Source organism: Artemia franciscana, chromosome 9 (genome assembly GCF_032884065.1).
Source record: "Artemia franciscana chromosome 9, ASM3288406v1, whole genome shotgun sequence".
NCBI lineage: Eukaryota > Metazoa > Arthropoda > Branchiopoda > Anostraca > Artemiidae > Artemia > Artemia franciscana.
Window position 1 is genome coordinate 11661893 of NC_088871.1, and position 17633 is coordinate 11679525.

At 36.2% G+C, this 17633-nt stretch overlaps 1 protein-coding gene across 2 annotated transcripts in view; it reads right to left on the bottom strand.

Annotated features, from left to right (window-relative positions):
* The window catches only part of LOC136030997 (synaptotagmin-4-like), a 340989-nt gene extending 328117 nt beyond the window's left edge, over window positions 1–12872 (bottom strand). Inside the window, exon 1 of one of the 2 annotated variants that reach the window (XM_065710157.1) lies at window positions 12681–12872. In XM_065710157.1, the coding sequence (XP_065566229.1) occupies window positions 12681–12789 (109 nt within the window). In that variant the 5' untranslated portion in view covers window positions 12790–12872. The remainder of the gene's footprint in view (window positions 1–12680) is intronic. The other variant, XM_065710156.1, reaches the window with a different exon arrangement.
* Between the last annotated feature and the right edge of the window lie 4761 nt (window positions 12873–17633).

Sequence of the window (17633 nt, forward strand, 5' to 3'; positions counted from 1 at the left end):
CCATCACAATATATTCAAAGCCTCCCTCTTTATAGCCTCCCAAGAAGTTTATATTTCCAGTTCTTTCTTTATGATGCCCTTCCACATCAACCGTAGACGACCTGCTTTCCGTTTGGTCCTAAACGGTGAGCCGAAAGGGGCAATCTTTAGCAATTTGTCATCTTTCACCCGTAGAACGTTCAGTAGCCATCTCAACCCTTCTCTATCATAGCCCTAGGAAGCAGGATTGAACCACACAGTTTTCGTAGAGTCTACTGTTTGAAATATGGTCAGTTATTCAGATGCCCTAAACAATCCGTAATTGCGACATTTTGATACTTCAGTAAAGCATAAGTAACACCTAAGCATCACAAGGATTCTGAGGGGGTAGTACCTTCTCCTTCTTAAGCAGGGTCATATCTGTCTAGCGTTTTAACAGGAACTTCAAATTTATAAATTGGTATTAAGCAACTGCCAATTTAAGCAGTAAGTACCTAGGTAAAAGTATTTAACATACCCATCTCCAAAGGTTTTAACTCGATGCCCTTAGTCTTTTCAGGTATTTCCAAAATCAAACATTTCCCCGTTTCATAAATATAAATCCTGCATGTAAACAATGGGCAAATTGCGTAATTTGAAATCCTTGCCCTGAGGCTGCAGGGGGCATGGCCTTCCTTGAGGCATGGCTATTAGATCTTTTGCTTAGTTTGAACAAAATGGCAATTTCAAATTTTTGACCAGTGTTGGGCAGAAGGTGCTGGTGAGGGGGACTGGTTGCCCTCCAATCCTACTTCAACATCTCCTCAACTTGCCTTAAACTTTCAACTTAATGTCTTCAGTCGTTCCTTAGATGTTGCTGGTATTCTCTTTCCAAAACCAACAAGAACATAGTCTGATTGTTTTAGGCATCTCTCTCAATATTTAATTGAAGTTTCACCTTTAATACCCTAAGCCTTTCGGAGATCCAGGATAAAACATGCCCTCTTTTAGAATAGAAATAACGAATATGTTAACAAAGGGCAACTTCCGTAACTTACAACCCTTGTGTAGGGAGCTAGGGGGGGGTGATTGTCAATCCTGGAGGCATTGCCATTTCACCTTTGGATCATTTTGAACAGAATAATTATCTCATAATTATGATCGAGTGGATTTTACGGTAAACGGGCGTGGTAGGGGGTTGGTCGCCCTCTGATCATTTTTTATTCTTTGAAAGGGTAGTAGACCTTTTCACTTCCAATCGAATTAGTCCCCTCAAAATTTTATATAACTACCCCTTCTATAAGAAGCCTTATATGTTAACAATGGACAACTTATATAACATAGGGCACTTGTGCTGGGACTATAGGGGGGTTCCACTCCTGAGACATAGTTATTTGACCTTTGGACTATTTTAAACAAAATGGTTATTTCAAAATTTTGACTGGATGCAATTTGGGGCAAAGGGCGTGGGTGGGGGCTGGTTGCTCTCCATGTATTTTCCCTATTAAAAGAGGCACTAGAACTTTCGATGTTCAATCGAACGAGCCCCCAAGCAAAGCTTTTGAGACCATCCCTTCAATTTGGAGTGCCTCTGGTAAAAAAAAATAACAATACATTAAAGCGTTATGAAAAAAAACAAATAAAGAGAGAAAAAAAATCTCAAGATGAAGGAACAAACCGGACTACGGCCAGGAGAGGTCTTATGAAGCCTTATGACCCTTTACTATAGGCAACGCTAGTGCTTTTTTTTAACTTGACTTATTTGACTTATTTCAATCCTGTGAAGCTCATATTTTTTTTTTGGGGGGGGGGGGAAACAAAATTTCGGACAAACTTATGGTTAAATATTGATAATATTTTTTTAAATATAGATTATAGATTATATTTATGTTTAATATAGATTGTATAGATTATTATTATAGATGAAAAGCATATTCAACGTATTCATTAAAAATTGATTTTGAAAGACCGCATAAAGTTTTAATGCTATCTGAGCCCAATTAATCTAAGCCAGGCTCAGGGAGAGGGGTTGATGGAACGAAGATACACCCATTTTGAACCCCCCCCCCCCCACCCCACCCCTCGAAAACAATTGTCTGACTCATACACAAGTAACAAAGCACAATAGTAGTGACAGCATAATGCTTTCCACGAAACATTTAGGGGGTAAACAATTAAAGCTACTAGCTCCTCAAGACGTTATTGCGCGCACCTGACGCAATAGTGCACGTGTATAGTACGTTTTTCATCAAAATGTTTTTTAAGACGTTTCAAGACGTATTTAATGATTTCCTTTCGAGATTTTTTTAAGACGTTTCAAGACATTTCAATACGTTTTGAAGAGATTTTTCTTCCAAATGTTTTCAAGAAGTTCCAAGACATTTGAAGACGATTTTAAGACATTTTTCTTCAAAAAGTTTACAGCCATTTTAAGATGTTTTTTGAACATTTTTCTTTAAGACGTTCCAAGATATTTCAAGACGCTTTTTTAGACATTTTACTTCAAGAGGTTTTCAAGACGTTTCGAGACATTTCGAGAAGTTTTTTTAAGAATTTTTTTCAAGGCGTTTTTCTTCATGATTTCTGTAGTTCTTACGTAATAGAGGAGTGTTTACTTATGTTAAGGATGACGCATTCGCGCGTGATATGCTAAACTTAGGACCCTGCGGGAGAGACCTGCTTGTTACTGAGGAGGGTACGCGCACGGGTGCTACGTAATGACAGCACACACGTGGGTGTTAGGTAATGGCGGCGCACACGTGGGTTTTACGGAATGACGCTGCACACATCGGTGTTACATAATACTTTAAGAGGTTTCATTTTTTTCAATGTGTTTTTCTCAGGAGACCTTTATATCCTAATAATTTGCGCCCCCATTAGGAATCAAAAGCACCGTTTCCATTCAATGGAAGGGTACCCTAGAGATTTGAACTATGAAAACCTTCCTAATATGATTATTCCAGGAAATAAATTCTACGAAATAGCCAATTCCACGCGCAATAAGAATCCCATGTTTCGTTTGCTGGCTCGATGAAATGGTTTCCAACCCTTTCCACATGAGAGTGCATAAGCATTTCAATGCTATGGATTTTTGGTCCATTAAATACACCTGCATATTACAGATTTATTAGTGTTCTAACAAGATCTAGACAGGTTAAGATAGCTATTGAATCAATGAGATATTGCATAGCTTTTGCGTTAGATATTCCATTATGTAAATGATTACGTATCGAAGTTTTATCCTAAAACAAGTAATCTAAAAGATACACACCCTTGTCGTATATAAAACCATATTAATAAAAAACAAATTTACAAAGCATTATTAAAACACAAAAAAGCAGTTAAAACTCAACAACGAAAAAATAAAACATGAAGAAAAGCAAAAAGAACAATGAATTAAAGAAAGGTGGGGGTCATAGCAACCAATTACATAGGGAAGCGATAATATTAGAGGTAAATTTAAGCCCTAGTAAGAGCTGTTTCTGAGAGCTTTTAATGAAAATACTGCGTATCTTTGAACCAAGACTATGCATATCCAAGCCACCGTGACAATATGCCCACCCTAGCAAGCAATTCCAGAGGGGGAGGGTTGCTATTACAGATATATTTAAGCAATATGAAGGGGTTAATTTCTTTTAACTAAGTATTAGATTGCATCCCCCCTGCCGAAAAATTCATTTAACACCTCCACCTTAACTTTAAGTTGTAGAACATGTTAGTCCAAGCAACTCACGCCACTATGGCAATATGCGGGACAACCCCATGATACGCATCATTATTGCTAAGACATCTCCAGGCATTTCCTGCTACAAAATTATGCCTAGAGTCCAATGATTCGTGTTTTCGTACCCTTTCATGATACCCCCCAAAACACTTCACACTACCACGCCATCACACCGCTGCCCATCGTGGCATCCAGGTAGGTACACCTTTCCCACAAAAAAAAAGCTTATAAATCTAAAATTAATCACTGTTTTATTTGAACACCGAGACTTAGCATTTCATTGTTAGAATGTGATAGTCCAAGACAATTCAAACCCCTTAGAATTTAAAACATTTCTTGAACGAGCCTTCTCCTTATTTCCAATGGTTTAAAAAAATTGCTTGCATGGTAACATCCTCCAGCACCCGTCATCAACATTTAGATAACTTCGAAGACCACACTGCCTTTCCATGACGAAAGTAAAACAATTCAAAATAGGGATGATACCTTTTCATTGACAGTGAATAGATATAAAATTATAGATATAAGATACTAAGAAATTTGGACTTAATTGGTGGTGAAACAGTTTTGGAAGTCGGTGTAATTATGAGTTTAGTTAGGTTGTGCAACATGTTCTCTTATTTTTTTCAATTCAGAGGGGTTTTTCGAACAAGTAAATGGTTTACCCATGAGGGCCCCCTTAAGTCCTTTATTAGCAAATTGTTTTGTAGAAAATATTGAAACAATAGCGTTAGATTCATATTTTTTTAAACACAAATTTTGAGGTAGATATATGGATGACATAATTTCAGTATGGAATTATGGGGTGGAGGAATTAAAAAGTTTTTTAGAACATCTTAATTTTTGGGGAGGGGATTTAAAATTTACAATAGAATTAGAAGAGGATAATAAACTTCCTTTTCTGGATGTCCTTCTTTTAAAAAATGAAAATAGTCTGGATTTTAAGACTTACAGAAAACCTACTAACAATAACAGATTTTTGTCGTTTTTCTCCGGTCATGCTCGCCAAGTAAAAATTGGTTTAATCATATCTTTAACTGACCACATTTTTAGAATTTGTTCTCCAAAATTCATTGAGGAGGAATTATCGTTGTTAAAAGAGATTTTAATAAGTAACCATTATCCGGGTTGGTTAATTGACCAGACTTTTTCGAAAAGAAGGAAAAAATTTCTAGAATGTTCTGACGATATTCTGGAAACAACAGAAATGAAAGATATTTTTTGTTCTCTACCATATGTTCCAGGTTTGAGTGAAAAACCTAAAAGAATTTTACAAAATAATGGTTTAAAGGTAGCTTTAAGAGGTAGTAATACTTTGGCTAGTTTTTGAAATTCTGGAAAGGATCGGACTTCCGTAGAGCAACAAAGTAGGGTTTATAAAATCCCATGTACTTGTGGAAGCTCTTATGTGGGACGTACTAATCAGAATTTAAAAACGATATTGCTAAAACATCATAATTCTATTTCATCGTCTTCAAAGCAAAATACCAAACCTGAAGATTTCACGTCATCCCTCTCGGAGCATATCTTTAATTTTCCAAATCATTTTATTTTGTTTGAAAATGTTTCTTTGATTTCCAGGACCAAGGTTTAAAGCAAACTTTCAGGGAAACAATCGGAATTAAAAAAATTCAATTCAAGAATAATTCCATAAACAGAGATACAGGCGAATTTGGATTGACCTCAATTTATGATAATTTACTGAGGTCAAATAAAGTAAATATCACCTCACCTAAGAGCTATGACCTCTGTCCACGTAATATGTCAGATAATTCTAATGAACCTGAACCAAAAAGGTCAAAGAGATTTGCCTCGGCTGTTGCATTGAAAAAAATAAGAGCAATAAACTATATGTAATTAGTTTATTAGGTATAAATTTAGTTTATTTTTATTCATGTCTTTTAGTTTTACTGCTGATGATGAACGCTGTATATGTGTTCGAAATATCCAGTTAAATAATGTTATATCTATTCACTGTCAATAAAAAGGTATCATCCCTATTTTGAACTGTTTTACTTTCGTCATCAACATTTAAGCGTTTTCTGAAGCTTGAATACCCAATAGACGTATTTTTATTTAAGTTGCTATTATTTTCCGGCAATTCTCAACCCGTGTCACATTATTTATGGCACGAGCACCCTCCATCTCCCCCCAATGAATTCCGATGGTGTATCACAGAGGATTGGTTTGTGAAAAAAAAACAATGGATTTAAATCATATTTTTAACAAGAAAATATATGGAAAATGTCTTAGGAAAACATGAACCACTGGGTTTAATGCCTGATTTTTAACGGAAAATGACTGAAAATGTCTTAATAATGATGAGGGGGTGCCAGGGACCAGTCATAGTGTGACATAGGTTGGGAATTGTCTGAAAATGATAGCAACAAAAAAAATATATTTATTGGGGCATTTATGTGTCAGAAACTCTCTTAAATGATGAAGGGTGCTGCAGGGTGTCACCACGCGACCAATTTTTTAAAAATAATTGAAAATAAGGTGAAGGCTCGTTCAAGACACCTTTTAAGTTCTAAGTGGTGTCAATCGCCTTGGACTATCATATTCTAACAGCAAAATTCTAAGTCCCGCCGTTCAAAAAAAAGTGGTCAATTTTAGATTTTTAAGCTTATTTTGTGGGGGAAAAAGGCTAAAAATCTCTTAGAGATGATAACGGATGCTACGGGGGCAGTGGCATAATGCCAAGGTGACGTGAAGTATTTTGGGGGCATCACGAAAGCTTATGCTTACAAAAACATGAATCAATAGACTCTAAGCACAATTTTATTAAGAAAATATCTGGAAAATGTCTTAGAAATGATATTGCGTACCATGGGGTTGTCAAGGGGCAGCCACATATTGCAATGGTGGCAAGAATTGGCCTAATAAGCCAATCCATTCAGGGTGAGGGTGCACTGTGCCCTCCATAGTATGGCATGGGTTGAGCATTGTCAGAAAATAACAGAAACAAAAACAAAAGTATATCTATTGGGGTATTCAAGCGTCAGAAAACGCTAAAATGATGATGACGGGTGCTGCAGGGTGCTACCATGCAAGCAATTTTTATAAGCCATCGGAAATCAAACAGTTCGTGGTAACGAACTGTAGTAAGGACCGATCCAGTTCAATAGTAACCAAAACTCTAAAACATGGAATTTTGATACCAATAGCTACATCAAAAAAATCGCATTTTAATGCTGATTTCAAATATATCACAAATATATATTCAAGTATATATCAAATATATCTTTCATCAAGATTAGTCTGACCTATCAAAAGTTACGAGCCTGAGAAAATTTGCCTCATTTTAGAAAATAGGGAAAAACACCCCCTAAAAGTCATACAATCTTAACAAAAATCACACCATCAGATTCAGCGTATCAGCAAACCTTATTGTAGAAGTTTCAAACTCCTATCTACAAAAATGTGGTATTTCGCATTTTTTGCCAGAAGACAAATCACGGATGCGTGTTTATTTGTTTTTTTTGTTTTGTTTTTTTTTCCCAGGGGTGATCGTATCGACCCAGTCGTCCTAGAATTTCACGGGAGGGCTCATTCTAACGGAAATTAAAAGTACTAGTGCCCTTTTTAAGCGACCAAAAAAATTGGAGGGCACCTAGGCCCCCTCCTACGCTCATTTTTTCCCAAAAGTCACGTGATCAAAATTCTGAGATAGCCATTTTATTCACCATAGTCAAAAAACCTAATAACTATGTCTTTGGGGACGACATACTACCCCACAGTCTCCCTGGGAGGGGTTGCAAGTTACAAACTTTGACCTGTGTTTCCATATAGTAATGGTTACTGGGAAGTGTACGGACGATTTCAGGGGGATTTTTTTTGGTTTGGGAGGGAGAGTTGAGGTGGGGGGGTACGCGGGAGGATCTTTCCATGGAAAAACTTCTCATGGGGGAAGAGACTTTTAATGAAGGGGGTGCAGGATTTTTTTGCATTATTTAAAAAAAAACAAGGAAAAAATAAATATGAGAAGTTTTTTCTACTGAAAGTGAGGAGCAGCATTAAAACTTAAAACGAGGAGAAATTATTGCGCATATGAGGGGTTTACCTCCTCGTAATACCTCGCTCTTTACGCGAAAGTATTTTTAGTAATTTCAACTATTTATTCGACGGCCTTTGTGATTCAAGGGTCATTCTTAAGGAATTGGGACAGAATTTAAGCTTTAGTGTAAAGAGCGAGGTATCGACGAGGGGTGAACTCCCTCATATACGCAATAAAAATATACGAACATAGAAGTTCATTACGTAAGTTAACTCGTAAATTACGCATATTTTTTACTAATGAAAATGTTCGTAAAACAATTAAAAGTTCTAGTTGCCTTTTTAAGCAATCAAAAAATTAGAGGGCAGCTAGGCTTCCTCCCTCTCTCCTTTTTTCTCAAAATCTCACGATTAAAACTATGAGAAAGCCATTTAGCCAAAAAGAAAATTAATATGCAAATTTCGTTTTAATTATTTATGTGCGGAGAGCCAAGATCAAAACATGCATGAATTTAAAAACGTCCAGAAATTAAATAAAAAAAACAAGTTTTTTAAATGAAAGTAAGAAGTGACATTAAAACTTAAAACGAACAGAAATTACTCCGTATATGAAAGGGGCTTTTCTTCCTCAACGCCCCACTCTTTACGCTAAAGTTTTTTCCTTTTTAAAAAGTAGAGCTAAGAGAAAGAGTCAAACTTTAGCGTACAGAGGGAGGCTTTGAGGAAGAAAAGCCCCTTTCATATACGGAGTAATTTCTGTTCGTTTTAAGTCTTAATGTCGCTCCTTACTTTCATTTAAAAAAACTTGTTTTTTTTATTTAATAAGGAGAAGGATCGTCCAAGATATGTTTTAAATTCTAAGTTTTATGAATTGCCTTGGACTATCAAACTCTATCAATGGAATGCGAAGTCCCGCTGTTCAAATAAAACAGTGTTAAATTTTAGATTTTGTAAGCTTATTTTTGTGGGAAAAGGTTGAAAATTTCCTAGGGGTGATAACGAAACCTACATGGATGCCAGGGGGGCAGCCGCGTCATGCATTGGTGGTGTGAAGTGTTTTGGTGGGCATCACGAAAGGGTTTGCCTACGAAGACACAAACCAATGGGCTCTTAGCATAATATTTTGTCAAGAAATGTCTGAAAATGTCTTAGGGAGGGTAATGCGTATCTTAGGGTTGTCACAAGGCAGCCACATACTGCCAAGGTGGTGAGGCTTGGCGTGGGGGGCATTATATTAAGGGGGCGGAGGGTGCCGTGTGCCATTCATAGTGTGACATAGGTTGGGAATTGTCGGAAAACAATAACAACAAGAATAAAAAAATATCTATTGTGGTGTTCAAGCGTCAGAAAACGCTTCAATGATGATGACGGGTGCCACAGGGTTATACCATACAAGCAATTCTTATTAAACCATTGGAAATAAGGAAATGGCTCGTTCAAGAAATATTTTAAATGCTAAGTGGTGTGAATTGCCTTGAACTATCACATTCTAACAATGAAATTCAATCTCCCACTGTTCAAATATAACGGTGTTCAATATTAGATTTATAAGCTTATTTTTGTAGGAAAGGGTTGAAAATGTGCTAGGGGTGATGAAGGAGGCTACGTGGATGCCATGAGGGGCAGCCTCGTCATGCCGTTTTGGTGTAAAGTATTTTTGGAGGCACCACGAAAGGGCTCGCTAACAAAACACGAATCATTGGACTCTAAGCCTAATTTTTTGTCAAGAAATGTGTGGAAATGTCTTAGCAATGATAGTGCGTATCACAGGATTGTCACGGGGAAGCCGCATATTTCCACTGTGGCGTGAATTGTTTGGACTAGCATGTTCTACAGCTTAAAGTTAAGGTGTAAGCTTAACGTTTTTCAGTGGTGGGGGGGCTGAAATCTAACACTTAATTAAAAGAATTGAAGGATCTTTATTAGGATCTCTCTGTAATACCTTTTAATATTGCTTAAATTTATCTTCAGAAAGGGTTGGAAATCATTTAATCAATCCAGTAAACGGAATAAGGCATTCTTATTGCGTTTGGAATTGTTTATTTGGTAGAATCTATTTCCTGAAACCTATTATTAGAAAGGTTTTCATGGTTCAGCTGTCCAGGCCACCATTTCATTGGATGGAAACGACCCTTTCTAAACTTAAAGGGGACAAAAATCATTAGAAAATAAAGGCTCCTTGAGAAAAACGCATTGAAAGAAAATGATATTTCTTAAATTATTATGTAACACCGATGTGTATATCGTCATTACGTAACATACCACTAGTGTGATGTCATTATTTAAAATCCCACGTGTGCCCGCCATTACATGACGCTCACTTGTGTGACGCCACCACGTAACACCCACGTGTTTTCTGTTATTGCGTAGCACCTTCGCGTGCCCTGTTCAGTTACAAGTAGGACTTCCCAACAGACCCCCAAGTCTAGCATGTCACGTGTGAATGTGTCATCCGTAACACAAGTAAACATTCTCCTATTCCGTGAGAACTTGAGGAATCATTTAGAAAAATTCCTTGAAGAAAAATGTCTTAAAAACGTCTTGAAATGTCTTTAAACGTCTTGAAAAACGTCTTGAAGAAAAATTCCTTAAAAACGTCTTGAAATTTCTGCGACGTCATGAAAAACCTCTTGAGGAGAATGTCTCAAAAAACGTTTTGAAATGGCTTGAAACCTCTTGAAAAACGTCTTGAACAAAAATGTCTTAAAAAACGTCTTAAAATGTCTCAAAACGTCTTGAAAATTGTCTTGAAGAAAATTGTCGTTAAAATGTGTTGGAATGTCTTGAAACATCTTGAGAAACCTCTTGAAGAAAAAGGCCTTAAAACAGAAAAAACTTCTGTGCTTGGTTAGTGGACTTTAACAAACCTATTACGTAACACCCTAAATCTTATTATTTAACATTCGAAGAAATCCTAAACATTCTCTATTACGGAAGGTGCAAAAGTAAACATTCCCTATTACGTAACAAACACATGAAAACATTCCCTAAGATGTAACTGACAGGTGTACTACACACTTGCGCTACTGTGTCAGGCGCACGTAACAACGTCTTGAGGGGCTAGTAGCTCTAATAGTTTACCCCTATCTGTGTTGTGGAAAGCATTATGCTGTCACTACTCATAATGGAAAAAAAATTGTCGCGTTTTTTAACGTTTCTTTACATTCTACTCCCCCTCCAGCAAAAATAAAGCCCTCCTGAACAAAATACTGGGTATGGCACTACTTATATAGAGTTTAAATTATATCTAATTTCTTCTGCTAATGGGATATGGGTTCCAAGCAAGTAATATGGGTTCCGGTTAATGACAATCATACCTGGAGTAAGTTTGATGATGAAACAGGGCTCCATGGATACTATTTCTTTTCTTTTTTTAACAGTCCGAGGAGGCCCCTGTGCAGGAGCTTTTCGCACGGGGGGTGCAAATCGGGTGATGTAAATCCTACGAAGCTGTGGATAAGACATGTAATAAAGAATATTTAGAAAGATCTAAAATAGGATGAGTTTTAGGGAGTAGATCCGAACCTCCCCTTCCCCCGCTCATCTAAGATTTCGAAGCTTGAAGCCATTGTCAATGACCACCTCAAACCTATATGAATTTTCAAACAGTTACAAAGTGGTTGCAACTTTTTTAGCCTTTTTTACACAGCACGTGTTCCCGTCATAACCATTTTGTTTAAAAGTGCATCTCTGAAATTGAAACCGTAGATAGATGCGTGATTTTTTGCCACTGCATACGATTAAGTGGTGGCCACGAAGAATTGGAATGTGGTGAGTGCCAGCGTCAAAACCATTAAAAGCTTACTGAACACTATTGAGATAAATCGAATTGTTGGTAAATATAGAAATTTTAGCGTTAAACTGTTGCAGGCGTAACGGACTGCAGTTTTCTCTCTTTGTTCCTTCCTTCCTCCCCAATCTATCTCTCTTTCTAGTATTTAGAAGCCTGTTTTTTATCAACAGAGGGTGAAACTAAATTTAAATGTGAGTAAGACTTAAAAAGACCAATCCTACAGCCAATGAATTTGGAATACCCTTTCCCCCCACCCGTTATCTACACTAGGCTATCACTTACTCTTTACTTTTTTCTTTTTTCGAGCAATGATCCATTTTAAAATGGGTATATATATATATATATATATATATATATATATATATATATATATATATATATATATATATATATATATATATATATATATATATATTGTAGACTTGAGTATATTTTACTTAATATGTGGATGACCTAAAGACTGATTGCGGCTGCACCATCTTCAAAAACAAACAAGCATTGAGAAGATCCAAAAAGAACACCTGAAAAGCACCATTCAAGATGCAAAAATGCATATGGATGCTTATATAACCAAGTCTTGGAGGAAAATGGGCAGCGCCCGGGGTTTGCGCCGCTGCATTTTATTATGGTGCAGAACTGCACAAGCATATCTTCTCTTGTCAAATTGGTTTATTCTATCTACTAAAACGCAAATAGCAAAACAAAGTTCATGAAATCGGGTAGACAACAGTTTAGACGGATTTTCTCCGTTATATACCTTTTTTGACGGAAATGCTTTTCAACGATGCAGTGAAAATATTTTGGCCGTCTTGGAGTGCAGAGGAAAAATAACCGTTTTGGTATTTACGTTATGCCCTTGGAATAGGATTTATTAAACATTAGCAAGGTCTTCCCTGTACGTTGAGTTCAATTACATGTCCCAGAAAGTATCAAGATAGTCTTCTTTTAATTTTTAATTTTCCAAGGGTTTCTAAGGGCTTTCATAAATCACTTACGCCAGGTGCCGCAAGACGAAAGCGTGCTAAGCGTGGTAGAATTATGCCAAGCGTTCCGGGGACTGCGCCAGGCGTAGTGGAACTGTGCAGCACACGTGGGGCTTTTAGAAATACAACACGTGGCAGAAAGATAATGACCCCTTTTTTCAACTTAGGACGTCTTGTCATTTTGTTATCAATACAAGGCATCGTGAGAGAAATTCAAATAACTTACATTGAGAAAGTTCCTCAACATCTGGACTATCATCCATTTCTTCTGTTTCCTCTACATTAGGATAGTGCATTTTTCTCCATTGAAGGTAAACATCACTTAAACTGCCCATTCTTACTAAGCAAAAATTGTCAACTATAACATATCAGTTTGTCTATCGTCTTTTCATTTGGAAAGCAGGACAAAACTGATCAATATTAGTTCCAAAGAAATCCGACAGAGTGGAAATCTTCTGGTGCGCCTGGAAAAGATGTGGGTGAATAAGGAACTAAAAGCAAAAAGTTTAAGGTCATTTCCCTCGACAATGACATAAAGTATGAATAAGTCCTCTTGTATGAAAATGAGGAAATTAGAGCAATTTATGAAATAGAGAAAGCTTTCAACTTTCAAAATACAAATTTGAACTGCTTATACTTCGTTACCTAGAAACTGGAAAAAAACAGCAACATGAATATTTTTGGGATTTTCACAAAGAAATACTAGGGATGTCGCTGAAAATATTGGGAATACAAATTTGAATTAAAATATTAAAAAAAAATTATCAAGTGAAAAAAAATTGTTCTACAATTTCTTCAAAATAAAGCATAACCCGCGAGTTTATTCCTAAATCGGTAATAGTGAGTATGTCACGTAAGATTATCAAGAGGCGCCAACAGATTAGGTAACGGAACAAGTTAATAAGCGCTCCCGTTAACGTTTGGAAAGCAAATGTTCTAGAAGTAAAAGCCTTTTAACTTTCTTAGGTGCTGCAAGTAAATTGTCTATACTTCTTTACTTACTTACTTTACTTGTCCTTGCAGTAGGACAATGATTTTTCACCTCGATCCCCATCGGCTCATGGCTAAGCTCCTTTTCCAAGAAATTGTAAAAATAGTTGAGCTCACAAAGGATGTGAAGTACTTTATTTGTGAAACAATTTTAAAATTTGCATCTAATGCAAATAAGATTATTTTTGTCATAACAGAATATATTCACAGGTTTTACAACGACCCTAATTACGAATTATAAGGATCGCTGGGTGCATTTTTCGAAGGGATATTTTAAAATTTTCCAATGAACTTGTTCTTTTTAACGAATGAAAAATATCTTCGCCCTTTTAAGTTTGGGATTGATGTTATCGTAGGTTAAAAGTTTGTAATTTAACTCATTAGTACAAGTGAACGATTGTCTTGAAAGAATTTGGGCATTAAGGAGTCATAATCACAAAGTGGGTACTTTTCAGGGGTGCTTGCAGGTATTAATTGCCCACCCTGGGAAGACAATTAATTATAAATTTCGCTTTGGGACCTAGGCCGCTGTGAATTTGCCCTTCTGGTCCTCTCAGACCTGTATAAAACTAAGTCATTTCCATTTTCAAACTGTTCGTGTCAATCATGGTCCTAATACGGGTGGAGTTGCCCGCCACTCAAAGGTAGTAAAAGTACATTAAGACAAGGAGTTTGTTCATTGTATTGTACCTAATATATGTTCTTATTCGCAAATTCTCAGTTTGAAATCCCACATCTGGATAGTCATAAAAAAAATCAGTTCGTCTTCAAGGTCTTCATTTCACATGGGATCTAATTTCACTCCATCTAAGATCTCCCAGCCCATGACAAATCTTGTTATTTTTTATTTTATTTGGCACAATTTCTTTTAGGCAGCTCAATTTTGCATTTGGGGGAAATTTTCCACGGGGAAAAATTTCCGTGAGGGGATTTTTCGAGGGGAAAATTTTTGCAGGGAGATTTCTGGGGGGAGTATACCTAGCACCGGTTTTCACCGGTACGTCTAGGTTGATTTTCATGTATAATCAAGTGCATGGCCAGATCCATATATCTAGACCGGGAACTAAAATTATTACTGAAGAAAATGCAGTTACACACGACAGGCTATATTATATAAACTATGAATATACAATGTATCTATAATTTAATGTTGGCTAAAGCTGTTAAAAAAGGAGTAAATCCGACTATCTTCAGATCTCAAGGGTTATGTTTTTCAAGCTACGAGTCCGACTTAAAATCCCTCTTAAAAAAGATGAGATAGCAAAGCTACTTAATACAACTGTAATAGTTAAGACAAGAGCAAGGCTAGGTGCCATTACCTCGCCTCTTCTTGTTATAATAATAATAATAATGTCATCGAAGCTCAAGATCGGTGTCAGATGTCTCTGGCCTTAATAATGGCCTTAATGCGTTCACTCTGGCCTTAATAATTCTTTAGTGAATTATGCTGATGAAATTTTTAACGTCAGCGGAATTTTAGACGAACTCTATATTGTATTCCTTCGACGGTGTATGAGTGAAAGTAGAAATATCCAGGACTTCACTAGACGTCATGAAAGCCAAAAAATCCAAACCTGTTTAAAGCAGCCACTCTAGGCACTGCTGGTTATTTTCCCTGGGAATAAAGAAATCAATAGTTTTCTTTCATTTCGATAGTCATATTTCACGTCAAATAACATCTTAATTGAGTGGGGTGAATCATAAACATTCGCAAGGGGGCCTCGGGTCCCCGAAATCCCTAATTTCCCCCACGTTACTAGCACTTATTATTTAAGTTATTAAATAAAAGTTGTGTTTTAACTACTTACTGTTTTAACTTGCTAAAACAGATGGCACTAAACATCTCAAGGGGGGTTAGTTTTCCTTTGAATACGCCGTTAACTTTGGGAATCAACAGACTGTTAGTGTTCGATATTTATGGACGAAAAGCGCTGTCAAATTTAACTAAATATTCCGCCTATCTTTTTTGACGGATCAGTGGCAACACTGCATTACACACGTAACTATGGTAGGCCTAAAAACATTATATTTTAAAACAACAATAAATATGAAAAACTGGTTTTCAAAATTTACTAAAAAATAGAAAGACAGCATTAAAAAAAATATGAAAAACTGGTTTTCAAAATTTACTAAAAAATAGAAAGACAGCATTAAAAAAAAAGTTGTTGAGTCTGCCCTCATTTCCATCATGGATGTTGTTGATATCGTATATTCAATATGTTGTAACGCAGTTTAAGTTTATATTTGAATTTTTGAAGTACTGCATTTCGGTATTAAAGTTAACCGCTAAAATTCCCTGAATTCGTGAATGCTTGGAGCAGATCAGACAGCCCAGATCGAACATGTCTGGATGTTTTTCTAGCATAAGACCTCTATGTGAAGATGGGGCAATTAGAATATTTGAAGACCCTGACCCCTTACACTGCTTGGATCAGATACCCCCTGTAACCATATTTATTAGACTATTTTGAGTCAAATGGCTCTATAAACTTAACCTGATGCCATAGGGGATCTAAGGGGAGTACAGGGGCGAAAAAGAGCAAAAAAATGTCTGATTGTCCTTCAATCACTTTTAATGAGAAAAATACGACACTAAAACTATCAATTTTATCGAATAGTCCCCTTTCTACAATCTTTGATCACTATTCCCATGCCAAGTGGCCGCGGAAAAAAAAAACAACCGTGGGAGGAACATTGCTCTTTAATAAGTCAATGGTACTGCGTTGGTTATAATAAAAGTTCAATCCTAAAATAGAATTTTGTACTTTCCAAGTACTCAACTTTAGTATGATTTACTACATTGATTTTAATAATACAAAACGTTTATATTTAGATATCGCCATTTCGGTGAATTTCTGGTTTACTATCCTTCATTTCGTTTTGAAGAGGTTCATGTCCAACAGTGGCTATAATTAAGAATCTCGTGACTGAGCTTAAATAACCTTAATTAAGGTAGCAAGTTTAGTTTTTCGTATGTATTAATTTATTAGCAGAAATTATAATTCTAAATAATGAGGTTTCCTCTTTGATGTAGAATTCGAAAAATCCGACATGGCATATTTCAAATATAGCCACCACAATATTTTACCGCGTGCACCAAATATCATAAGGAGCGATAAACAGATAGGGATCAAAGCAGGGGCTTCAACTAACAAAAATGCGGGGGGGGGGCAAATTTATTTTCAAAAATCTAGCGGATGACAATTTTGTTATTTTTTAGTTGTTTTTTTTTCCAATGAAAATACTAAAAAGGTATTCTTTCAATTAAAATACCAGACAAATTCTTGGGGGGCGATTGGACAAGAGGAAGTTCGATTCGATTTTGTAATTGGGTCTTCAATCAAACAAATTTTTTGGCTTATTTCGTTATTTGTTTGTTTGTTTTTCAATATTATTTTCAGTAAATGCTAAATCCAAAAATATAATATTGACATATCTACAAATATGTGCTGGGGTTGTTCGACTTTGAGGCATTATTCTGGAGGTAGTCTTTGTTGGCGTTATATTCCTTGATCTTAGGCAAGGGCAAAGATTTTTTTAGACATCTTCTTGGATTTGTTTTGTTCATTATGCACTTCCCCATTGATTGGAGGAAATTTTAACATAATGGTATGCTGAGGTGCACGTCGATTTCAATCTTTCATGGCAAATCAACATCGTCACGATACTGAAGTCCATTTGTCTATAGTCCCTTCGTTCATAAAGAATATTCATATAATCATATAATCTAAATAGAAAGGCTAGCTTTGAAATTTTTATATATTCAATTTAATTAACAAGTTCTTTATTCGGACCTGTACACGATTCCTTTCAAATACAAACTTTCAATCTATTCTAAAATAGCCTCTTTGATTTCTAAAGTACCATACTTTTATGCCACCTTCACATTATTATGTTAAGTACCATACTTTAGTACCATCTACCACATTACTTTCACTTACAACAACTCACTGCAGCACCCAACACAGCTCTTCCTCCACCACAGTCTATTCAAAGCTTCACTCATTACCTCCTCCCGTATTCTCTTTGAATCCTTTCTTATGGCCTCTTTTTATCATAGTTGCTGCAACGCAGTAAAGGAGGAACCAAGGCCTATAGTAACTATAGTAACATAGGCCTAGTAACAAAAAAATAGGATGAAACTCTAAAAACAGCGTCAGATTGAAACAAAAAGTAGATTATTGGAATC